This window comes from Suncus etruscus, chromosome 15 (assembly GCF_024139225.1).
Source record: "Suncus etruscus isolate mSunEtr1 chromosome 15, mSunEtr1.pri.cur, whole genome shotgun sequence".
Lineage (NCBI taxonomy): Eukaryota > Metazoa > Chordata > Mammalia > Eulipotyphla > Soricidae > Suncus > Suncus etruscus.
Window position 1 is genome coordinate 73,074,442 of NC_064862.1, and position 25,927 is coordinate 73,100,368.

Sequence of the window (25,927 nt, forward strand, 5' to 3'; positions counted from 1 at the left end):
CCCAGATTGGCCGCGTGCAAAGCAAATATCCTGCTGCTGTAGTATCACTCCTGCCCCCAATGTCTATTTTTAACTTTTCCAAAAATAAAATACATTTTACTGGGATTTACACACAATAAATTGGCATCTATGTATATATGTAATATGAACATAGTTTCTAGAGAGATGATAGAGAGATAGATAAGCAATAGCTAGCTAGACAGACAGTCCAAGACAATGAATTTAGTAGAGAAAAACTCATTCCAGGAAGGAGGTCTGATGAGATGGGATTTGTGCTTACAAGCAACGAGCCCCCTAGTGGGAGAAAGTGGAGAGCGCAACTGCCTTCGGAGCAGGGCCCAGGATGGTGGGGGAACTTGGGCGGTCTGGAGGCGACACTTCTAAAGATGAGCCAAAATGCAGATTCCGACGGTGAGGACTGGACACTGGGATGGCCAGATGGTCACTCACCTCTCAGGACAATAATGAGAGGGAATCTCAACAAGATGGGGCTAGACGGACCTTAGAGCCTGAGCTGGCCATTCCCATGTGCTGCATGGTCAGGGGCCAGAGATGCCCTCACTGACTGGGTCCCTGGCATGTGCCAGGCTGCCAGCAGGAGTCTAGGCCCTGATGTATAAGATGATACTGTGTCACAGGTGGCGGTCCCTGCACACAGGTTCTATCTCTGCTGGACCAGGCATCTGGAACAACTTTACTTCGACAAAAGGCTGAACTGGGTGCCGGAGAGCTAGCATAGTGAGTTAGGCATTTTGCCTTGCATGAGGTCAACCTGGGTTCAATCTCTGGCATACCATATGGCCCCCTGAGCACCTCTAGGAATGATCCCTGAGCTAAGAGCCAGAAGTAAGCACTTAGCACTACCTGGTATGGATCAAAAACTTAAAAAAAAAAAAAAAAAAAAAAACTGGACGAGGAAGTTGAATCCTGCTTTCAGGGCCCTGCAAGGTTGGGGTGTGATGACCTTTCTGGACAAAAGTCATTGGGTCGGAACAGGAGAGGAAACTGTGCAGTGTGAAGGTGCTTGCTTTGCACACAGCTGACTCAGGTTCCATCTTTAGAACCACATCTGGTCTGTTTTCCCCCACCCAGCACTACCAGGAGTGAGTCCTTATTGCAGGGTCAGAAGTAAGCCCTAAGTAGCTCTAGGTGTGACCCCAAAGCCAAAATAATTGTAGTAGTAGTAGAATGGTGGTGGTGATAGTAGTAGGAGTAGTAGTAGTAGTTGTTGTTGTTGTTGTTATTGTTGTAATAGTTGATGTGGGGTAAACTGGACTTAGTCGTCCTGGAGAAAGACACATTTATGGCTTCTGGCTCTTGTATAAAAGGGTATAGCTCTGAATGCCACAGAGAATGATTGTCTTTGTGGGGCTTAAGCCTCCTGAGGGGTTCAGGAAAGGGTGCATAGCCATCCAAGGGCCAGCTGATGGTGGGATTGAAGGACTGAAGTATAAGATAAAGGCAGCAGATCTCCCTCCAGAGCCAAGCCCAAGATAGACTTCTAAGCACTTCTCCTGAGGATAGAGCACTATAGGGGTCGGTGGAGTGAGCTGGAGCCACTGAGAACAAGAAACAAAACAATGACAGTAGACCAAATCTCAGGAACCAGCCTGTCTTTCAGTGTCCACAGAGCGACCTGTGACTCTGCCTCCCCCAGCAATGGCTGAGGGGGTCTGCTCACCATCCCCACACTAACCCCAAGTCTCCTTAGCATCAGCCCTTGTCTCCAAGCACTCCCCAAGTCCTTGGGTGCCCATTGTGGGTGTTCAGAGAGCAAGAACGGTCCCCTCACAGAACCAGGAGGTGTGGGGAGTCAAGTAGCCCCATATTTATTGCTGTATTTCAGTAATGAAGGGCTGGGGATCAAATCTGACTTCACTGTAGGCAAGACAAGGGTATTGCTTCCTGTATTGTCACTCTGGCCCCCTTTAAGAGGGGGCTGTGGGGAGCACTAGAGTTCCATGATGGGGTAGGGGTGGCAGAGAGGATGCACCCCCAGAGTGCTGGGCTCACAGGAGGGCAATCCCAGAGACTTCAGGAACACAAGGTGACCATGACCTGACTGGTGGCAGCAGGGACCTGGTGGCAGGAAGGCCTGTGAGTGCCTCAGGGAACTGAGCCCCTGGACACTGCCTTTGGAATGTGGGGTCATGTGACCCCACCACGGAGGGGATTGCTAAGTGGGGACCTTCCAGCACCCCCATTTCCCTTTATCTCTTCTAGCCCCCACACACCAAAAAAGCCCAAGGCAGTAAGCCTTCACCTTCCCCATTTCCCTAGACTTAGCAGCTGCCCCTCCAGACTAGGAGCTTTGTCACTATCCCCTGTGGCCTCTGGTGCCCCCTCTGAAGTGAGGGTGAGTCTCCCCACCTCTAAGGAAGGTTATGGATTTCAGAGAAGAATCAGAGAGGATGCCCCTATTACACAGCTTGTCTGTCCTCAGAAATAGGGACACAGGGACCAGGAATAGGAGGGATACCAAGCAGCCAGCAGCCCAGGGAACACCAAACCTCTCCCATGCCATCACACCTGTAAAGGGTCAGCTATGCTCTTAGGAGTTGCTAGGAGAGTGGAGGCCTGGGGGAAGCCCCCCCCAAACCTCTGGGCATTGGGTGGATCCAGAACTGAGTCTGCAGCGGGCACAGGGGCGCTTTTATTTTTTTTATTTATTTTTGTTTTTTGGGGTCACACCCGGCAGTGCTCAGGAGTTTCTCCTGGCTCTATGCTGAGAAATCGCTCTACATGGGGCCAGAGAGATAGCATGGAGGTAGGGTGTTTGCCTTGCATGCAGAAGGACGGTGGTTCGAATCCCGGCATTCCATATGGTCCCCTGAGACTGCCAGGAGCGATTTCTGAGCCTAGAGCCAGGAGTAACTTCTGAGTGCTGCCGGGTGTGACCGCCCCAAAAAACATCGCTCTGCAGGCTCAGGGGACCATATGGAATGCCGGAATTCGAACCACGGTCCTTCTACATGCAAGGCAAACGCCCTACCTCCATGCTATCTCTCGGGCCCACAGGGGCGCTTATAGAAGGAATACGCTCCTCTATTTCCTAATCGCCCTTTTAAGGGAGACAGGAAGGTTGGCGGGTGGGCTGCAGGAGCTGTCAATGGGGCGCTATGCTAACGAGACCCGCCCTGACAGCTCAGGACACACCCCTGGGCCGGGCCATGCAAACGATCGTGTCTGGCCACCCGGGCGGCGCCGGGACGCGGTGGTGGCGGTGGCGGCGGCATTGGCGGCGATGGCCACGGCCGGGGCGCTGGCGGGGCTGGCGCTGGGCTTGCAAGGCCCGCGCGTCGTGCCCGTCCCGGACTCGGACTCCGACAGCGATTCGGAGGACCCGAACTCGCGGCGCGGGGTCATCCACAGCGGTCACTTCATGGTGTCGTCGCCGCACAGCGACTCTCCGAGCCGGCGGCGCGACCAAGAAGGGCCCGTGGCGCTCGCCGACTTCGGGCCGCGCAGCATCGACCCCACGCTTACCCGCCTCTTCGAGTGTATGAGCCTGGCCTACAGGTGAGCGCCGAACCGGGACGCCCCGATCACGGTCTCCACCCGCCAAAAAAAGTCTGGGTCCCCGGCTGGTCTAGGAGGCGCCGGCCACCTCCTGGACACTCCGCTGTCCCCGTACCCGTGCGCCCGCCCCATGCCCGATTCCACCGGCCTCTAGACAGGAGGCGCACCAAAGGCTCCCCAGCTAGCCACCGTGGCTCCCTACCTCTGCGCGCCCCACCCCGACTCCTGGAGACCCCAAAGAAGCGTCAGGACACTCCAGCCGCTCCCGGGACCCTTGATCGTCCTGCCCTTCCCCTCCTGCGCTCCCTGGGCCGCTTGATGATCACCTGCCCCGCTCCGCCCTTTACGCCCCGACCTCCCCAGGCGGGCAGACCCATGCGCCCCTGCCCCCGCGCCACGCTCCAAGCGCCCGAGGCTGTCCTGGCATGAGCGGGAGGTGCCCAAGGACGATTAACACAGACCCAAGCTTTGCCCCCCCCCACAAAACCCGGCAGATGCCCCTCTCCAATGGCCAGGAGGGTGTTCTTAGCTTGGCGAGGGGCGCGTCGTGCACAAAGGGTGCCCAGATGGGAGTGGGCACTGGGGCCTGGCTGGCAGGTGCCCGTGAAGCCAGAGCGCAAGTGTCCAATTCTTCCTTTGGCCAGACACCCCCCTCTCTGGGCCGGTGAAGCTTGGGGGTACACCCGGTTCCGCTCCCCGCCTGCGCCCCAGGGGAGGGCGCGAACTCAGGTCTTGGTCCGGTGCCCTAGAGCAAAGTTCCCTGGAACCGAGGGGCCCAGGATAAATTATCAACCGAAAACTTCAGGCAAGAGTGGGAATCGCCAGCCTTGATCTTTTCTCTGAGCAAATACTCCTTTTCTTCTGGCGTCTCCACTTCTGAGTACCGCCGCTGGCTCCCAGGTGACCCAGGCGGCTCTGGGAAAAGGGGAGCCAGGGTTCTGGAAGGGGACGGCGAGGGAGCACTGTCCAGGACCCCATTGGCTGCAGGCTCTGTAACCTTGGCCCACTTGCTCTGGCCCCAGGCCCAGGCCCTGTTGCAACCCGATCACCAGGGCTCAGGGCTCAGGCACTGTGGAAAGTTCAAATTCCCTGCGCTTTGCTCCTCCCTTCGTCCCTCTCCCAGACTCGGGACCGCCAGCCCGGGACAGGGCATCTAAGGTCCCCTGCGGGCCGGATGCGGGCATCCGGCCTCCCATGTAACCCCAGGGGCGCCCCCAACTCCCACTCACTCCAACTTCAGATTCCTGCTCTTTATTCTTCAACCTTCTCCTCCTAGCTGGTTCCAGCCCACGCACCAGTCCACAATAAGGGTGACCCAAAGAGGGCCTAGGGAGGAGTGGGAGAGGGCAACTTGGGGGGGGGACCCAAAAGCCCCCAAAAGGATGGCTGCAGACGTCAGAGGCTCGAGGATCCCTAAACGTTTCTGAGATCTCTTAGCTCTGTCAGAGGGGCCTTCGGGATTCCCAGCTGGATCCAAAATGAAATCAACGTTTGTGCCCCTAAAGGGTTATAGGGGTTCCCTGCAAGGAAGGGGAAACCAGGGTGTCACCAAAACAGTGGTGGAAGGAAGAGACTAAGTCAGTGAGACAGTTGGGAGGCATTTGCCTTGCATGTAGTTGACACTGTTCCATCCCTGGCACCTCATATAGTCCCAAGTACCACCAGGAGTGATCCCTGGGTGCACAGCCAGGAGTAACCCCTGAGTGCAGCAAGGTCAGGGATGCCAAAAGTGTTGGGGTAACTGGCCCCAGGGCTATAGGGAGGGGTGGCAGTCCCCTCCCAGGGCTATGTGGGTGCAGAAAGGATTTGTCCTACAGACAACCATGTTCCCTTTTTAGGGATATTCTTCTAGAAGCTCCCAGAAAATGCTGCTTCCTCCCTCCACCATGGCTGCCTTGGAATGAGGGAGACTCAAAGAGCTCCCCATAAAAGTGTGTGTATGAGACTAGAGGAGTAATTCTGACCCCACCCCCTGTCCCCAAGAGGCTACATTTCCCAGTGAGTTCAGGCCTCCCAACATATGCTTTTCCTCCCTGCCTTGAGGACCATCCCTGACAGCAGGGACCCTGTAGGGAAGTGACAGGCACTGCCTCAGTAGCACCCGATGGCCCCATGGCCTCCCCCCTGGACAGCTGGTGCTTCTCTTGGATGATGGCACCCATCTGGGTAATGAGGCCTGTACTACCTGGGGGATGACCAGTCCCATCATTCAAACCCAAGGCAAACACAGGAACCTGGAGACCAGGGAGGGCCAGTGCTGCATGTTCAGCAAATGAAAGCTGCACTGTGCTTCCAGTGGGCAGTTTCCAAGTCCCTGATAGTGGCCATGGGGTGGGGGATCCCCCAGAGGCTGAAGGGGGCACCTGAGTCCTGTGGGGGCCATACTCCTCATGTGGCCTCCTTGAACCAACTCCTTGCTGAAAAAATGACACACTCTGGGGGTTCATGTACCACTGAGCTGGGATGCTGGCCTCCACTGCCATACCTGCTGTCCCACCTGCCTTTCTAGGGGCCCATGACTATGATCTTATGTTTTTCCCTGAGGGGCCCAACCAGCTTGGTCTCAGGGGTCCTGAGAAGGTAAAGGCTGTGTCAGTTGACACCCCACAGTTGACATCCCACAGGGGTGCAGCTGTGTAAGGTGCTCCCAACCTTCTCTGAGGAAAAGCTAGTGTCGTTGCCACCTGTGCCTGTGCCTCAGTTTCCCTTAATAAGAAGTGACCCAAAAACTCTCCCAGATGACTTCTCTGTCTGCCTCCCCTTACTTGGGCTCTGGAGGAAGTGGAACTGGGGGGACCGACCAGCTTTCTTCTCTCTCTGACAGTGGTAAGCTGGTGTCCCCCAAATGGAAGAATTTCAAGGGCCTCAAACTCCTCTGCAGAGACAAGATCCGCCTCAATAATGCCATCTGGAGGGCCTGGTACAGCCAGTGTGAGTGTTTCCATACTTCTCGGCAACCTGTGGGACCCCCACAGCAACCTCCCAGTCGGAGACACCAGGGCCCCTGTGTCATCTGCCCTGGAGGGTCTTGGGGAACATAACCATCAACACAGCCACCTGGCCCCCCGGGAGCACCTAGGCAAGTTGGGATTTGGGGTATGCATGAGCCGCTGCCCATTGGCTTTCCAGGTGTCTAAGGCCAGGGAGGAGATTTTTTTTTTTTTTTTTTTTTTTTTTTTTTTTTTTTGGTTTTTGGGCCACACCCGTTTGATGCTCAGGGGTTACTCCTGGCTATGTGCTCAGAAATCGCCCCTGGCTTGGGGGGACCATATGGGACGCCGGGGGATCGAACCGCGGTCCGTTCCTTGGTAGCGCTTACAAGGCAGACACCTTATCTCTAGCGCCACCTTCCCGGCCCCCAGGGAGGAGATTTAATGACACCTGGGCCAGTCACATCCTTTGCAAATGGGGAAAATGAGGTGCACCTATCTTCCAGTGATGTCTGTACTGAGCCCCCCCCCTCAGGAGGTCCCCATTAACCTGAGGGAGGAGCCAAGGTGACTTGTACAAGGAGTTGAGGAGCCCCATGAGCTAGTGCTCCTGGGACCAGAATAATAGTACAGAGGAAGGGTGCTTGCCCTGCAGGCAACCGACTTGCATTCAATGTCAGACATCCCATAGGGTCTCCTGAGTCCCTCCAGAAGTGATCTCTGAGCAGGAAGACAGCCCTGAGCACCACTGGGTGTGGACCCCAGATAAAAATAACTTGACTTCCCACCCAAATCTGGACTATGTGGCCCCAGGCAGCTCCCCACCTCTCTGAGCTCTCCTTATGCTCACACCAGATCAAGGGTTCTATGCCTGTTGGCATAAGTGTGGCTGGCGTGGGACCGATTAATTCGCTGCCCCTCCTCCAGTTCATGACTGTCTATTCGGGGTGTCCAGACATTCCCCCCCACCCCACCCCCAGCCTTGTGGCCAGTCATGGGGTGATGCCACCTAAGACAGTTGCTCTGAACTGGGACCTCGCCAACTCAGTCAGGTCCTGCTGTGGGATCAAAGGTGGCCCGAGAGGGACATGCGGTGCTCTCAGCTGCCTGCTGGAGCCTGGCCAGGCTGAGGGAGGGAATGTTCTGCTTTGCTTGCCTCACAGACACACTAGATTTTCATTTAGTTAGGCTATTTGCTTTTTGAGTCACACCCAGCAATGCTCAGGGATTAATCCTGGCTCTGTGCTCAGGAATCACTCCTGGAGGGGTTCAGGGTACCGTATAGGGTGCCAGGGATCAAACCTGAGCCAGCCACACACAAGGCTGTGCTTTGGCTCTAGCTCCCCAGTGACTTGAACCTGCCCCAGGCAGGAAGAAGAATGTAATGGAGGGCACCTTCCTATATGGGGGCCCCAATTTTTTTCTTTCTTTTTTTTTTTTGTAATGTAATGTTTTTATTTAAACACCATAATTACACACATGATTGTAGTTGGGTTTCAGTTATACAAAGAACACCCCCTTCACCAGTGCAACATTCCCACCATCAATGCCCCCAATCTCCCTCCTCCCCTACTCCCTAATTTATTTTTTTATTTTATTTTGGGGTTCTGCGCTTAGAAATCACTCCTGGTTCAGGGACCATCTGTGATGCCGGGGATCGAACCCAGGTCCATCCTGGGTCAGCCACATGCAAGTCAAATGCCCTACCACAGTGCTATGGCTCCGACCCAGGGCGGCCCCAATTTTATTCCCAGTACTGCAAATAAGCCCCCAGGACTGCCAGGATCACTCCTGAGCACAGAGCCAGAAGAAGTTCTGGACATCCCTGAGTATGACTCCAACCCTCCCCTAAATAAACAAAAGTCACAGAGGGTCAGAGAAAACTCAAAGGCTGAGACAGGCTGTGCATGCAGGGGGCCCAAGTTTAATCCCCAACATGGGGTGGTCCCCTGAGTGACGCCAGGTGTGGCTTCAAACACACAGAGACTCACACACAAAAATATACAGAATGACAAAGACAGACACATATACAAAGACACACACCAATACAGAATGACAGACATACAGAGACACACAAAATATAGTTAATATTCTCTCTGCAGGCACAGCTGTCTCTGCCCACATCCCATCTTCAACTTTTCCCACCTCAACCTCTGTGCTCAGGGTCACTCCTTACCCTTTTGGGGTTGCTTCCAGCAATGCTTATGGAGACCCTGTGACCTCAGGCATCAAACACAGGCTGGTGTGTGGAACATGCCCATTAGAACCTCGAGCAAGCTCTCCAGATTCTATTGGAATGAACTTATTTTCTTTTTCTTTTTCTTTTTCTTTTTTTTTTTTTTTTTTTGGATTTTGGGCCACACCCGGCATTGCTCAGGGATTACTCCTGGCTGTCTGCTCAGAAATAGCTCCTGGCAGGCATGGGGGACCATGTGGGACACTGGGATTCGAACCAACCACCTTTGATCCTGGATCAGCTGCTTGCAAGGCAAACGCCGCTGTGCTATCTCTCCAGGCCCTTATTTTCTTTTTTAGAAAAGAAATATAGTTCGTTTTATTTTATTTTGTTTTGTTTTAGAAGGGTTTTAGGCCACACCCAGGGATGTTCATGGGTTCCTCCTGGCTCTGCACTCAGGCGTCCAATCCTGGCAGAGCTCAGGCATCCATGCAATGGCAGGAATAATTCAGGTCAGCCTTGTGCAAGACAGACGCCTTCCCTGCCAGACCATTGCTCTTGGCCAAAAAGTTTATGGAACAAAACTTACTTACAAGCATATGAGCAATAGGGCTGAAGCAATAGCACAGTGGGTAGGATGTTTGCCTTACACACAGCCAACCTGGGTTCAATTCCCCAACATCCTATATGATCTCTCAAGCCTGCCAGGAGTGATTTCCAAGTGCAGAGCCAGGAGTAACCTCTGAGAGCTGCCAAGTGTGCTTACCCCCACCCCCCCCCCCAAAAAAAAAAAAGAAATAAAAATATGAGAGGAGAAACATGTTCAGGAGAAAATTGGCTTCTCCAGAGTAGAAATAAGCAAAGAGGCATCGAGTCAAGCAAGCAAGAAGCGTGTTCAAAGGAGAACATGGGCTGGAAGAGCAAGTCACAAAACATTTCAGTTTTTTGAACAGTCCAGTTCGTTTCTTTTCTTTTTTGTTTTTGTTTTTGTTTTTGGGTCATACCCGGCAGTGCTCAGGGGTTACTCCTGGCTCTACGCTTAGAATTGCTCTTGACAGGCTCGGGGGACCATATGGGATGCCCGGATTAGAACCACTGTCCTTCTGCATGCAAGACAAATAAATGCCTTACCTCCATGCTATCTCTTGGGCCCAGAGTTTTGTTTCTGTTGGTTTTGTTTGGAAGCCACACCCGCAGTGCTTAGGGCTGACTCCTGATCAGGGGATCCCATGTGATGTGCGGCTCTAACCCAGGTTAGCCCAATGATAGGCAAGCACCTATTTGATTTTTTTTTTTGGTGGTGGTAGTGTTTGGGCCACACTAGGAAGTGCTCAGGGCTCAGCTATTCCTGGCTCGGCACTCAGGAATCATTCCTGGTAGTGCTCAGGAGGCCATATGGGGTGCCAGGAATGAAACCTGGGTTGACCACATGCAAGGCAAGGGCCTTTCCCACTGTACTATCTATACAACCATATTAGATTGCATTTCAAGAAAGCTTTTATTTAGGGGGTAAAATGATAGTACAGCAGGTAGAGTGAGTACATAGCATAAAACTGACTCAAATTCAATTTCTGAGCTGCATATGGTTCATGGTCCCTATTCCCCTCCATGAATGATCCCTGACCACAGAAACAGAAGAAGCCCTGAGCACTGCCATGGGTGGTCAAAAAAAAAAATCCAGAAAATTTATATTGTTTTTGGTTCAGCTTACTCTTGACTTTGTGCTCAATGTGACTCTTGGCAATGTGTGTGTGTGTGGGGGGGGGGGGAGATGGGACTGACCGTTGTCGGTCACAGGCAGGGCTAGTGCCTGCCCCCTGCACTTTCTCTCTGGTCCAGTATCCCTTGGATTTTGACCACTCTGTCCTCACTGCTCTGGGCCACCCAGTGAACCTCAGTTTGGTGGTCAATGTCCAGATTTTATTTTTAGCCTGTTTTGTCACTTTATCTGCTTTGTTTCCTTATTTGGCACTTCGGTAAAATCATGTAATATTTGTCTTTTTCTCTTTATTTTCTTTTTGTGTTGTTGTTGATATTGGGCCACTTAAGTTGCCAGTTTGCTCAAGGCTTACACCTAGCTCTGTGCTCAGAAATCACTTCTGACAGTTCTCAGGGAACCTTACTCAGTGTTGGGAATCACTCCATGGTCAGCCCAATGCAAGGCAAGTGCTTTACCCACTGAACCATTTCTCTGGCCCCAAATTTTATCTTTCTATAGCTGATTAGTATATTCTACTACGTGTACACTGGTCTTCATTATTCTATCACTCACCATTTGTTTGTAATACTTTGGCTGTTTCCATAGTTTGCCTTTTTGGGGGGAGTGGAGGCACATACCTGGCTGTGCTCAGGACTTACTTCTGGCTCTGTTCTCAGGGAGTAATAGACTCATGACATGCATTGAGGGACTATTTGGGGTATCAGGGATCAAATCTTCATCAGCTGCAAGCAAGGCAAGCCCCCTGCATGGTTTCTTTCTTTTTCTTGAGGTGTCAGAGGTTTGTTTTTAGTTTTGTTTGTTTGGTTGTTTGGTTGGTTTTTGGGTCACATACGGTGGTATTCAGGAGTTACTCCTGACGCTGCACTCAGGAATCACTCCTGGCGGTGATCAGGGGACCATATGAGATGCTGGGGATCGAACCTGGGTTGGCAATATGCAAAGCAGATCCTTAACCACTGTACTATCATTCTGATCTCAAGATATGTGTCAAGAGTGTCAAGAGTTTATGATAGTTTTGAAGTTAGTGGCTGGAAAAATAATCTCTGGGCCTAAGGCATTGGTCTTGCACTCAGTGAACCCTACAGTTGGGAGAAAAGATGAAAACTAGCAGTTGGATGGAACTGAAGGTTCTTCAAAGAGAAACAAGTCAGAAAGAGAAAAATAAAACATGATTTCACTCATATGAGGATCTTAAGAAATGAAGAAAGATATTAGACACTCCTGGTGGAAACAAGTCCTCAGGATCAATAGAACTGAGAGGGGTCAGAACGGTGGCACAAGCAGTAGGGTGTTTCCCTTGCACACGCTAACCAACCTAGGATGGACCAAGGTTCGTTCCCCAGGCCAGGAGCGATTTCTTTTGTTGTTTTTTTTTGTTTTGTTTTGTTTTGTTTTGTTTTTGGGCCACTCCTGGTGGTGCTCAGGGGTTACTCCTGGCTGTCTGCTCAGAAATAGTTCCTGGGGCCCGGAGAGATAGCACAGTGGCGTTTGCCTTGCAAGAAGTCGATCCAGGACCAAAGGTGGTTGGTTCGAATCCCGGTGTCCCATATGGTCCCCCGTGCCTGCCAGGAGCTATTTCTGAGCAGACAGCCAGGAGTAACCCCTGAGCACCGCCGGGTGTGACCCAAAAACTAAAAAAAAAAAAAAAGAAATAGTTCCTGGCAGGCATGGGGGACCATATGGGACACCGGGATTTGAACCAACCACCTTTGGTCCTGGATCGGCTGCTTGCAAGGCAAACGCCCGCTGTGCTATCTCTCCGGGCCCGATTTATTAATTTTTTTTTAATTTTTTATTTTAAATTACGAGAACAAAGATGCAAAGAAAGAGGACAAGGAAAAGTTATAGTGGAAGGACAATCACCCATAAACAGAATTCTCAGAAGACCCCTTGCTGATACCTTAATTTTGAACTTTGAGCCAAAGAACATTAAGAAAAATAAAACAGAACCCATGTACAATTACTTTGTCTCTCAAGTCCCCAGATTGTAGTACATTATAATATTTCTTAGCAGTACACAAAGCAATCTAAACCAGGAGCGATTTCTGAGCTCATAGCCAGGAGTAATCCCTGAGTGTCATAAGGGCTGTCCCCACTTATGCCCCATGCATGTCCCATGTGCTCCTCTGGCCACCTCATAGAGAATCCTCAGGACAGTCCCACCCAAAGCAGGAGAGATCATGGGAATCAGTGATCCCCACATACCATTGACATTTCTTCTTCCCCCAAAGCAAAGAAAGAGGGAAAGGTTTAAGGAGAGGACAGGGTATCAGATACTGTAGCAGAGCCCAGTTCAGTCCTTAGATCTTCATGGTCCTCGAAGCACTGCAGGAAAGGTTCCCCAGCCCCTGGGGTCCCTCAGACACTCAGGCTGCAGTCTTCAGCATTGCACAAGCAGCAGAGGATGGTAGGTTCTCTGTCAGCAGTCATAGGTTTGGGGCTAATTCTGGCTGTCTTCGGCTTCACCCAGTGTGTGGAGTTCCTCAGTAGCACCCCCTGGTGAGGCTTGTCCATCTATACAATGAAGAACTGGGTACTCTGCTGTTTATGGGGTTTTGGAGGGACATTGTTCACAAGAGCAATCTGACAGAAGACAGGAAAGAGAGGATAGAGGGTGGATGTTGGCCTTGCATGCGGTCAACATTAGTTACTTCATATGGTCCCCCAAGGCTGACCAGGAGTGATCTCTGAGCACAGAGCCAGGAGTAAGCCCTGAGCACTGCCACGAATGACTTCTGGGTCAGGAGTAAGTCCAGGATAGTACAGCTGGCAGGGTCCTTGCCTTGCATGCAGCTGACCTGGGTTCGATCTCCAGCACCCCACATAGCCCCATGAGCACTTTCAGTAGTGAACCCAGAGCAGAGACAGAGTAAACCCTGAGCACCACTGGGTGTGACCCCCAAACAAACAAAATAGGTAACTTGCTAGCAGTTGCAGGGGTGTTTATTATGGGGGCAAGTTACCCAAGGTCAGGTATCCCCCTGGAGAGGTGGGGGTGAGGCTGCTGGGGGCAGCTGGTCAGCCCCCCCCCCACTGTACCCTATGCAGGCTCCTGCCCATGGACCCTCCTTTCTGCCCCATTCTCATTCTGAATTCCTCAAAGCAAAGGGCACCACTGGGTGAGAGGGTCTCCCCGGCCTTAACTCAGGGTATGTGGGTGTCTCCCTCCTCTCCCGTGCCAGTCCTATTCTGGCATCTGTGGGATAACAGGGCCCGTGAGAGAGGAGAGCTCTGCTGGGCCGGCTCACCTCACTGCAGGGTGGGGTGGAGGCTTCAGGGAACTTCTGGGGCTCAGGTCCTGCTCTGAGACTCATGTGTACCCCTCTGACTAAGCCTGAGTACTCTCTCCTGGACCCTGAGGGTGCCCTGAGAGTATCTTGAATAACTGGCCATTGTGGAGTGCGAGGCTGTGACACATGTGCTGAGGGGAAGCTTGTGTGGGGAGTGTAGTGCGGGAGGGGGTCTCACGTACACTCTAAAGGGGTCACCCTGCCTGATTTGAGGGTAAGCATAGCAGTGTGGGGAGCACAGGAAAGGGAGAGCTTGAGAGGTGATGAAAAAATGGACAGGTTCAAGGGACTGGTACCAAGGACCCACTGGAGGTGGGAGGTGCATGTGTGCGTGTGGGTGTGTGCATGTCTTGGTGTGGGGGGCTTTTCCTAGGCATCCTAGAAAAGGGACCTAAACCAGAGAGGAAACAGTTTAAGTGGCTTACCCTGCATGTGATAGACCCCAGTTCAATGGTGTACTACAGTTCAGTCCTTGGAGCACTGCTGGGTGTAGTTCAAACACATGAAAAGAAAGAAAGAAAGAAAGAAAGAAAGAAAGAAAGAAAGAAAGAAAGAAAGAAAGAAAGAAAGAAAGAAAGAAAGAAAGAAGAGAGAGAGAAGAGAGAGAAGAGAGAGAGAGAGAGAGAGAGAGAGAGAGAAAGAAAGAAAGAAAGAAAGAAAGAAAGAAAGAAAGAAAGAAAGAAAGAAAGAAAGAAAGAAAGAAAGAAAGAAAGAAAGAAAGAAAGAGAAAGAAAAGAGAAAGAAAAGAGAAAGAAAAGAGAAAGAAAAGAGAGAAAGAAAAGAGAAAGAGAGGGCCCGGAGAGATAGCACAGTGGCCTTTGCCTTGCAAGCAGCCGATCCAAAGGTGGTTGGTTCAAATCCCGGTGTCCCATATGGTCCCCCCGTGCCTGCCAGGAGCTATTTCTGAGCAGACAGCCAGGAGTAGCCCCTGAGCACCGCCAGGTGTGGCCCAAAAAACCAAAAAAAAAAAAAAAAGAAAGAAAAGAAAAGAAAAGAGAAAGGAAGGAAGGACGGAAGGAAGGAAGGAAGGAAGGAAGGAAGGAAGGAAGGAAGGAAGGAAGGAAGGAAGGAAGGAAGGAAGGAAGGAAGGAAGGAAGGAAGGAGAAAGAAAGTGTAGGAAAAAGGAAACAGTAGTTCAGAGAGGACCAAAGTAGACAGGAAGGCTTCCTGGAGGAGAGGGACGCTTCATCTACACAAACCCCAGGCAGGATTTCCTGGGGTGGCCTTTGTGCCCCAGGATCTCCCGGCACAGACTCACCCTGGCGTGTCCCTAGATGTGCAGCGGAGGAAGAGCCCCGTGTGCGGCTTCGTGACACCCCTGCAAGGGCCAGAGGCCGACGCGCACCGGAAACCCGAGGTAGCTGAGGCCGGGCTCGGGGGTGTCCCGCGGCGAGTCGCACCGGGATGTGCTGCGGGCGGGGGCGCAGGGGGTCCAGGGGTCCAGGCCCGGCCCCGAGTCCGCCCGCCTCCCTCCTCCGCTGCAGGCCGTGGTCCTGGAGGGCAATTACTGGAAGCGGCGGATCGAGGTGGTGATGCGGGAATACCACAAGTGGCGCATCTACTACAAGAAGCGGGTCAGTGGGGAGCCCGAAGGGGAGAGGTCCCTCCCGGGGTCCCACCGCTCCCCCTCCCCTCCTCCACCCGGGGCCAATGCCCCCTGGTCTCCCTGCCACCCCACGGTAACACCAGCCTGACAGCACCACAGTGTGGCCACTAAAACCTCCTTGCGGCTCCCATGGGTCTGGGGTTGCTTGGACAGAGGGTCTCTTGGGGTTCCATGGAGAAGGGAGTGAAGGGGTCCAGTGGCCACCGCTGTGTGCTCTTGCAGCTCCGGAAGTCCAGCAGAGAGGGAGACCTCCTGGCCCCGAAGCAGGTGGGTGGACCCTGGATGAGGGAGAGCCAATGACTTCCTAGGGGTGCTGTGAGACCCCAACCCCTTCCTTATCAAGGGAGCTCCTCTCTCTTGTAGTATCAGCACCCCAACCATAGTATGGAATGGACTAAGCCAGTCCTGGGGACCTTGAGGTGGGGAGGGGGACCCCCTTTAGCAGCCAGATCACAGGTCTCTCTGTGGGGAAGGCATGGCTTGAGATTTACGGGCATCAAGGGGAGTCCCCCATAATGCTACAGGAACACTGCTACCTCTGCCCCCAGGATGGGGAGCAGCTGGCCGAGGGTTCTGGGGGAGCTGCCCATGCCAGCAGCTGCTGAGAAGTCCTGTGCGCAGGTGGATGGAAGCTGGCCCTCCCCAGAGCGATGGGGACAGCTCTTCTCCAGCGTGGTGCCTGTGCTGCTGGGGGGCCCCGAGGAGCCCCACAGGCGGCCACGGCTGGACCTTGACTCCTTCCTGTCTGACATCTCCGACACCCTCTTCACCATGACCCAGACCAGCCCCCCACCCTTGCAGCTGCCCACTGAGGATGGTGAGGCTCACCTGGAGGTTAGGGTGGGGGTCCACGCTGCTTTGGGTCCCCCAATGCTCTACATCCTTCCAACTGCTCTGCTGGCTTCACTGCCCCCTCCCCAGCCTACGTGGGCAACGCTGATATGATCCAGCCGGACCTGGCGCCACTGCAGCCCAGCCTGGATGACTTCATGGACATTTCAGGTGAGGCCCCCACCCCACCCCACTCTTGCTGCTGGGAATAGGGGAGAGTGTTGGGACCCTCAGGAGACAGAGTCTATGTGGCTCTTGTCTGGTCTCTACCTGGCTTTACCCTGTAATTCCCTGAGTACCACCAGGCAAAAGTAAAATAAAATAATAAAATAAAATAAAATAAAATAAAATAAAATAAAATAAAATAAAATAAATGGGGGCCGGGCGGTGGCGCTGGAGGTAAGGTGCCTGCCTTGCCTGCGCTAGCCTAGGACGGACCGCGGTTCGATCCCCCGGCGTCCCATATGGTCCCCCAAGAAGCCAGGAGCAACTTCTGAGCGCATAGCCAGGAGTAACCCCTGAGCCTCACAGGGTGTGGCCCCAAAAAAAAAAAACCAAAAATAAATAAAATGGGGGCTGGAGTGATAGGACAGCAAGGAGGGCACTTGCCTTGCACATATCTGACCTGAGTTTGATCCTGGTTACCCCATAAGGTTCTCAGAGACCCTCGCAGTGATCTCTGAGTTCAGAGTCGGTAAGCTATGAGCACTGCTGGGTGTGGCCCCCAAAAATGATTGGCTAAAGAATGATCCAGGTTGGGCTGGAGCGATGGTCCAGCAGGGAGGGCATTTGCCTTACATGCAACTAACCTGGATTCTATCCCCATCATTGCATATGATCCCCCGAACCTGCTAGGAGTGATTCCTGCATGCAGAGCCAGGAGTAACCCCTGAGTGCTGTTGCATGTGGCCCAAAAATAAAAACATAAAACCTAATAATAATGTTTCAGGGGGCACACATACAGGCAGAGGGAACAGTCAGTCAAGGAACTGCTGGTCTTGTAATGCCTTCCATAAAGCTGGACTAGGAGGCCAGGGGACACTGGTGCTAAGCACCTCTTGGCCAATGTGAAACCTGGGGGTTCCATCCCTGTCCCTGCAGAAAGTCACATGGTACTCATCTAGTTTTCCTGCCACAGAGACACCCAGAGGCTCTCTCTCTCTCTCTCTCTCTCTCTCTCTCTCTCTTTCTCTCTCTCTCTTTCTCTCTCTCTCTTTATCTCTCTCTCTCTCCCCCTTCCTCCCTCCCCCCCCCAGTCTGGGAGAATAGCTTCTTCCAATAATCATATATTTAGGGGACCCTAGAGCTGCTTTGGAGGTCAGACAGATGCTGAGTTTCAGCCCGTCTCCAGCAAGGCCCTGGAGAAAATAAGGGGGTCCCCCCCCCCCGACTCTTTCCCCACTGGGTCCTGGGCCTGTCAGTTAAGAGGTAGGGTGGGGCCTCGAGAATGAGGAACCTCCTCCTGGCTGAGTCCAGAGGGGGGGCAGCCGGAGATCACAGCACTGATGGCAGCGCCCTGGGAGCAGAGCAGCCTGGGGGCACAGCAGACCCAAGTGGGCACAGGTAGGACTCTTGGCCCCAGCCTAGACAGGCAGAAAGGCATCTGCTCCTTTCCCTGGATCTGCATGTTGGAGTAGGGCTGGTGTGTGGGGAGCCCCCAGGGCTGTGGCTTTGAGGTCCCCAGGGTCCGTCTTGGAAGGGCATCCAAGTGAGGTGGAGAGGGAGTGCTGGGTGGAGGGTCTGGGGGCTGCCAGTGGGGATCAGAAGCTTGAGGGCTCTTGGGATTCAGCTGGAAGAGAAGTGCTGAAGCAGGCATGAAGAGCTGGAGTGCCTTGAGGGGCAGAAGAGAGAAGGGCCACGGGCTCATCTTTCCCTTCTGCCACCAGCCCCTAGAAGCAGGGTGCAAGGAGCAAAGGCTGAGGATAAACTGACCATGTTTAGGGAACACATACTCAGAACCACACGCTCACACATAGACACACAGACACGCACTGACTCAATAGGCACACAGATTCGCATGCTCACACATAGACTCACGGAAACACACAGGCACTTGTACGCAGAGATGCACACGCAGCCACACAAGCTCACACAGAGACAAACACACAGAAACAACACATATCACAGACACATGTACATGCAGATTCGGGCACATGACAGGTATATTGAGCTCTTCCAATGTGGGCAGCTCCAGGTAACTGGACAGACACTAGGGAAGCAGACACACTGACTAACTGACTGGCTGACTGGGTAAGTGATGGTAAGTGACTGGTAAGACTGATGACAGAAGGACTGTCTTCTGTCAGTCTATCTGACTCGCTGACTGACAAACAGAATGACAGACTGACAGATGAACTGGCTGACCAAATGACTGGCTGACAAAATAACTGACTAGCTGGCCAGCTGACTGACTATGTAGCTGGCTGTTGACTGACTGATTTACTGACTGACTGACTGACTGACTGACTGGCTGACTGACTGACTGACAGACAGACAGACAGACAGACAGACAGACAGACAGACAGTGGATGCAGGAGATGGTGCTAGTCCCCAGAGCCACCTTGACACTCCCAGGAAGAGTGTCTTTCTTGTGTTGGATCTGGGGCAAGGCAGGCTTCATCAGCTCAGTACTTTATTCCCTTATTTTTGAAAGGGGTTCCCCAAGTATTCTGTGGGCCTAGGCCAGGGCTACAGGCATCACAATCCTGTGCTTACTTAGACATGGTGGTGCAGCAGTATGGCACTGAATTGGGCATCATGCATACCTTAAGTAACACCAGACCTTTGAGCCTTCTTAGCCTTGCCCTAGGTTTGACCCCAAAGCTCAAGGTCTGGATGGCTCCTGAGCCTCTCCTAGTCCCCTTCGAGGTGACTACTGGGTGGAAGGAATGACTGCTGGGGAGCGGTTGCACTATATAGCATGGGGGATGGGACTGCCCCCCTAGGGTCAGAGAAAGGTGCCCGGAAGGGAGCGGGTGTCGGGCGGCGGGCGGCACCAGCCGGGATGTGGTCAGGCCACAGTGGCTGCTTCCCAAAACCAGAATAGCCCGGGGCTTACACAACCGCACCCCAATCTTGCTGCCTGTCTCCCAGTGTTCCCGCACCCCTTACTCCTCCCTGTCAGAGATCCGCCTGCTGTCACCCCTAGAGCCCACAGACCCACCGTGTCCCAAAGTACTGACCTCCTGACCCCTAACCCCTGACTCACTCTAAGCTTCCCCCACACCCTCTTCCCCTTCCACTCCACCCTTCCCCCTGCCCTTTTCTGTCACCCCCTTCTCTACCCCCAACAGAGTAGACACGGAGAGTGCTCGCCAGGCCATGAAGCTGAACCCAGTGTGGGGCTCAGTGAGAGGCTCCGCAGGATATTCCACTCACCCTGAGAGTCTGGCGCTTCCCCAGAGCAACATAAACTCCATGATTGCACAATCTCTGGGAAGCCCCCCCTTTCCGCACCTAACTATGTCCCCACGTGTCTGATTCACAGATTTCTTCACCAACTACCGACCCCCACCCACGCCCACGCCAACGAACTTCCTGGAGCCCCCCAGCTTTAGCCCCATGGCAGATCCCCACTTTGGCAGCGGGATCCTGGGTGCTGAATTGCCTCCCAGCTGCTCGGGTGTGGCCCACCTCTCAGGGCACCAGCGCCTGCAGGTAAGCTCATCCCCAATTCCCCAAGTGTTTGTGGGGGGAGGAAAGAAGGGCCCTGTGGGCATTATGAGCATAATTAAGGAAGGGGAAAGATCGAGTTTGGGGCACAGGGAGGCAGCATCCCAAGGACTAGGTTGCATGTGCAAGATTTCCTTGGGTTTGGGGCTTTTACCCACTGTCCTGAGTGGACAGACAGGCTGGGCCCAGGGCAGCTGGAGCAGAAGAGAAGCATGGCTGAGTTGAGTATGTGCTAAGGAATCAGAACTGGGCATCTGGGCTGAGGGACTGACTCAGGAGCAAGTGTTCCTCCTGGCCTACCCTAGCTGGAGCTTGGACAATAGTGGTCCAAAGGTTGATGAGGGCAGGACAAGGGGGTGGGTGGATGAATGTGTTTGTGGTGTGTGGGTATGAGGGTGGTGGGTGGAAATAGACAAATATGTGCATGGACCCATGAAAAATGGGGTCCAAGACTGGTGGTGGCTGGAAAGGTGAACAGAGAATGGGTTATAGATTAGTCAGTGGGTGAAAAGGAGACTTAAAGTTGGGATGGTTGATAGGTTACAACCTGGTAGGTGGGGAAGCTTGGAAGGTAGACATGGTCATAGGGAAGAGAACACAGTAGTCAGTGAATGGACAGCAGTGAATGGAGGAGTTAGAAGCTGGATTGGTGAAAATGGTTGGTGGATGGATGAATGGATGGATGGATGGATGGATGGATGGATGGATGATGGATGAATGAATGATGGATGGATAAGTAGGTGAATGATGAGTGGCTGGTAAGTGGATGGGTGAATGAATGATGGATGGGTGGAAGGTAGGTAGTGAATGAATGATGGATAGCTGGATGGATGAGTATATAGATGGATGGCTGCATGAGTGGATGGGTGAATGAATGACATTGGTTCGGTGGGTGGATGAATGGGTGGATAGATGGATGAATGAACTTGTGGATGGGTGGATGAATGGATAAACGAATGAATGGATGGTTGGGTGGATGGTTGGATGGATGGATGGATGGATGGATGGATGGATGGATGGATGGATGGATGAATGGATGGTTGACTGGGTGGGTAATGATGGATGGCTCGATGGACAGTGAAGGGTAGCTGTTAGTGATTAGTGTGTATGAATATGTTCCTCTCTCCATTTAGAATCTTCCAGCTGCGCTGCTATGGGGCTGGGACCTTCCTTTTGTCTGTAGGACGGGGTAACACTGTCCAGGGCTAGAAGGTTCCTGGGGGCCACTCAGGACAGCTTTCTCCCCTCTTGTCACCCCACCCAGGCCCAGAGCAGCTGCCCTGTCCCTCTGGACCCCAGCAGCTTCCTCAGCCCCGAGTTCCTCCTTCCGGAAGACGCCAAGTCCAAGCACCCAGCGGCTCCCCTACTGCAATACCCGCCTGGGGCCGAGGGGCCCGGCCTGGAGCCCCGCCCTCGTGCCCCCTTCCAGCCCCTGGCCCTGCCCTCGACGCTGCTGCCGGAGGAGCCTGTATTTTCTCCCCAATTCCCCTTCCCCACCGTTCCTCCAGCACCAGACATGTCCCCACTGCCAGCCCCCACGGCCTTCCCTCCCACCCAGGCACTGCCTCCCGGTCCCGCGCCTACCCGCTTCCCACTGGAACTGCTCCCCTCGGGCTATGCCGAACCTCCTTTCAGGCCTCATTTCGCAGTTCCCCAGGGGGTGCGGCCCAGAGGCAAGCCCCCAGCCCCAAATGCCAGGGGGCGCAAACCCAGCACCCCCAACTTGGCCCCTGCCCTGGCAGGCGGCCCTGTGGGCAGCACCAACCCATGCCTCGCTCGGCTGCTGACAGCAGGTGAGACCGGGCTGTTAAGGCAAGGTGTGGTGGGTGGGAGGGGCGAGGTCCTGGAAGATTCAGGGACCCCCTTCCATTGTTCTCTCTTCACACAGCTAAGTCCCAGCAGGCCCTGGAACCACCCCCCACGCCCAGCGCCCTTCTGCAGCCCTCAGGCTCCCCGGTAAGAAGTTGGGTACAGGGGCCTGAGCGGTGGCACAAGCAGTAAGGCGTCTGCCTTGCTCCCGGTAGCCTAGGACGGACTGGTTCGATCCCCCGGCATATAGTCCCCCAAGCCAGGAGCAATTTCTGAGAGCGTAGTCAGGAGGAACCCCTAAGAGTCAACGGATGTGGCCCAAAAACCAAAACCAAAACAAAACAAAAAATTGAAAACCTTGTAGAAATGTTTGGGGCCAGAGAGATAGCATGGAGGTAAGGTGTTTGCCTTGCATGCAGAAGGTCGGTGGTTCGAATCCCGGCATCCCATATGGTTCCCCAAGCCTGCCAGGAGCGATTTCTGAGCGTAGAGCCAGGAGTAACCCCTGAATGCTGCTGGGTGTGATCCAAAACCAAAAAACAAGAACAACAACAAAAAGAAGTTGGGTACAGGCTAGGGGGCCTGGAGGGCTTCACCCCGACTCACCACCTCTTTGCACCCCAGCAGGAGGCCGTATCCAACGCCCCCATCTTCCCCTCGGCCCCGGCACCCGCACCGTCCCGACCCCGTCCGGGCCGGCCCCCGAGAGCCCCGCACCGGCCTCTGCTGGTCCCCAAAACTGAACGTCTGTCGCCTCCCGCGCCCAGCGGTAAAGAGGGGACCCGGGACAGGAGGGCGAGGGCAGGAGGAGATGGGGGGCTACATCGGGGGTCCAGGCGAGAGGAATCCTCTCCCCTGGATCCGTCTATTTGCGGGTCGCTCTGTCCGTGCCGCAGGAGGCGAGCGGCGTCTGTCTGCGGAGCTCAAGTCGCTCCCAGCTCCCGCAGCGCCTCTGAGCGCCCGAGACACCCCGACGCACCAGCTCCTGGGCCGGGGCCGGCCGGACAGCAGCAAGGTGGGCGCCGATCCCCGATCCCCGCGGGCTCTGGGCCAACGGGCAGGTGGGCTCCACGGGCCGCGCTCACCCGCCGTCCACGCCCGCAGACCGAGAGCCGCCGCATCACGCACATCTCAGCCGAACAGAAGCGTCGCTTCAACATCAAACTCGGCTTCGACACGCTGCACGGGCTGGTGACCACGCTGAGCGCGCAGCCCAGCCTCAAGGTGAGCACCCCGCTGCTCCCAGCCACAGAGCAGGCCCAGGAAGAGATGGATGGTAGGGGGGCTCAGAGCCTGTCTCTAAGCCCCCCACCCACCCTCGTGCCCGCAGGTGAGCAAGGCCACCACGCTGCAGAAGACAGCCGAGTACATCTCCATGCTGCAGCAGGAGCGCGCGACGCTGCAGGAGGAGGCCCAGAAACTGCGCGAACAGATTGAGGAGCTCAACTCGGCCATTAAGTAGGGGGGCTAGGGTGGGGTGGGCAGCTCAAAGCACCTGGACGGGTGGGCGTGTTTGCTCCATCCGGAGCCTCATCCCAGGGTCTGACCGCTAAAGAAGGAAGCAGAATGGGGTTCCCCCCCTCATCCAGTGGGTAGCACATTGGGGAGGGTGATTGCCTTGCATGGGGGCCAACCCGGGTTTAATATTCCACATTCCGTATGGGCCCCCCAAACCCATCAGGTTGATTCCTGAGCTCATAGGAGGGACGGAGCTGGAAAGATAGTGTGGGTAGGGTATTTGCCTAGCAGGCTACAGACCCTTGACATCCCATGTAGTCCTCTAAGACTGTCAGGAGTAACCCCTGAGCGCCCCTGCCAGGTGTGGCCCGGAAACAAATAAATAGAATAGGGCGTTTACAGGCCCGGAGAGATAGCACAGCAGTGTTTGCCTTGCAAGCAGCCGATCCAGGACCAAAGGTGGTTGGTTCGAATCCCGGTGTCCCATATGGTCCCCCGTGCCTGCCAGGAGCTATTTCTGAGCAGACAGCCAGGAGTAACCCCTGAGCGCTGCCAGGTGTGACCCAAAAACCAAAAACCAAAAAAAAAAAAAAAAAAAAAAAAAGAATAGGGCGTTTAGATGATAGTATAGTGACTAGGGCACTTACTTGCCGGCTGCTGACACCAGTTCAATCCTTAGCACCCATTGGGTCCTCTGAGCTTTTGCAGGAGTGATCCCTGCGGGCAGAAGCAGAAGTAGGTGGTAGATGTGGTCCTAAATCAAAACAAAACCCAAAAAGAGAGGGCCCCAGAGATAGTACTGTGGGAAGGGCAATTGCCCTGCATACAGCCAACCCAGGTTAGATCTCGCTATTCCCTATGGTCTCCCAATGCACATCCAGGAGTAATCCTGAGAGTAGAGTGTAGTAATTCCTAATGAGTAAACCCTGAGCACCTCTGTATGTGGCTCACACCCTGCACCAGCCTCAACAAAGAAAAAGATAAATGTAGAAGCTAGCCTAGCTTAAGGGAGTGCATGCTTCCCAAAAGCTTCTGACCATAACTGAGTGTCACCTCCCCCCAATAAAAAAAAAAAAAGAGAGAGAAAGAAAGACTAGGGATTAAGGCATTCGTCTTCCATGTGGCCGACCCAGTTCAATCATAGCATTCATTGGCCCTCCACGCCCTGCCAGGAGTGATCTCTGAGTACAGACCAAAGAGCAAGCCCCAAGCACTGCCAGGTGCAGCCCCTTAACCTCCCAAATAAGTAAGAGTAGGTGGTGGTGGGGTCGTGGTTGCTGGTGCAAGGACCTGACCTGACTCCCCCAACCCCATGTCCCAGCCTGTGCCAGCAGCAGCTGCCTGCGACCGGGGTGCCCATCACACACCAGCGCTTCGATCAGATGCGGGACATGTTCGACGACTATGTCCGGACTCGCACACTGCACAACTGGAAGTTCTGGGTCGTATCCTCAAGTCCTGGTCCCATGGCGGCTCGGCTGAGATACTAAGCTGTCCCCAGGGGAGGCAGGTCCAGTCAGGGGCTGGGAGCAGAGAGAAACTGAGGCCTCCATGTTCCCAGGACCCACCTACCATTCCAGGGCAAGGGGTGCTAGTTTTGGGGGATGGGAAATCTATACTCTGAGGGTGAAGTGGGTGGCCTGAGAGGGGACAATCTCTGGCTCCCTTCCCTTGTGATGCTCTTGTCTAACTAGATGGGTGGGACAGCTGTCGTCCAGGAAGAGACAGGGTGAGATTTAGAGCTAGTGAGTTGGGTTAGAAAGGGAGGGCGCAAAACAAAACTAAACAAAACAAAAACAAAAACAAAAAAACCTGAAAGGGCGGCGAGGTAGCATGGAGATAGGGCATTTGCCTTCCATGCAGAAGGACAGTGGTTCAAATCTCAGCATCCTATATGGTCCCCCGAGCCAGCCAGGAGCGATTTCTGAGCGTAGAGCCAGGAGGAACCCCTGAGCACTGCCAAGTGTGACCCAAAATCCAAAAAAAAAAAAAAAAAGAAAAGAAAGGGAGGGTGGCAGGGGGCTGATGTCAGGGTCTGGGGAACCTCCAACTGGGCTGCTCCTTGACTGCTGCAGTTCAGCATCCTCATCCGGCCTCTGTTCGAGTCCTTTAACGGGATGGTGTCCACGGCCAGTCTGCATAGCCTCCGCCAGACAGCGCTAGCCTGGCTCGACCAGTACTGCTCACTGCCCGCCCTCCGGCCAAGTACGCAGGGGCTCCACCACTCCTCTCGGGGACCCCCAACATTTCCAAGGTAGCCCTGGTGGTCTCAGCTCCACGAGCCCACACGGTGCTGCATCCTTGGGCCTGAACACTGAACTTGGGCCTGGTTGATGGAATCTCACGAGAGTGGCCCCAGAACCTCTGGAAGGGCCCATCCCCCAAACTTCAAGACCCTAAGAAATATCCATATCCCGCCAAACCCTGGATGCTCCTGCCGCCAGGACACTTTCAGATGTAGGCCCTAAAGGGTGACAGGCCTGCCAACTAACCCCAACCTTGCTTTTGTCTCTAGCACCTCAGGAGAGGGTCAGACCCCATGAACCCCCCTTTTCTTCTCTCCTCCCCAACAGCGGTGCTGAACTCCCTCCGCCAGCTGAGCACATCCACGAGCATCCTGACAGACCCTGGCTGCATCTCCGAACAAGCCAAGCGAGCCGTTACTCAGGGCATCTCGGGGAAGCCTTTATAAATGGACTGAAATGGCCCAGCCCTGGCTGTGCCCTCTCCCATGAGCCACATTCTGGGCCCTTCTCAGCAGCACAGACACTAGGACTCAATGCTCCTGCCAGCCCGTGGGCACCTCCATTCTCTCAGCTGCCAATTGGAGCAGAACAGTGGCAGTGGCATGGTGACCCCGAGGCCTGGGGGGATCTCAGCCATCAACTCAGGGAAGCATCTTTAAGAAGGGGGAAG

General features: G+C 54.1%; 1 protein-coding gene across 1 annotated transcript; it reads left to right on the forward strand.

Annotated features, from left to right (window-relative positions):
• The first annotated feature begins 3,231 nt into the window (after positions 1-3,231).
• On the forward strand, positions 3,232-25,927 carry MLXIPL (MLX interacting protein like). Its single transcript, XM_049787848.1, has 17 exons — positions 3,232-3,519; positions 6,344-6,450; positions 14,910-14,992; positions 15,120-15,209; positions 15,464-15,508; positions 15,863-16,058; positions 16,163-16,243; positions 19,560-19,729; positions 21,009-21,537; positions 21,633-21,700; positions 22,178-22,322; positions 22,450-22,568; positions 22,658-22,777; positions 22,884-23,011; positions 24,333-24,456; positions 25,087-25,216; positions 25,585-25,927. The coding sequence occupies exons 1-17, from the start codon at positions 3,245-3,247 to the stop codon at positions 25,701-25,703; spliced, it is 2,529 nt and encodes an 842-aa protein (XP_049643805.1). The 5' UTR covers positions 3,232-3,244; the 3' UTR covers positions 25,704-25,927.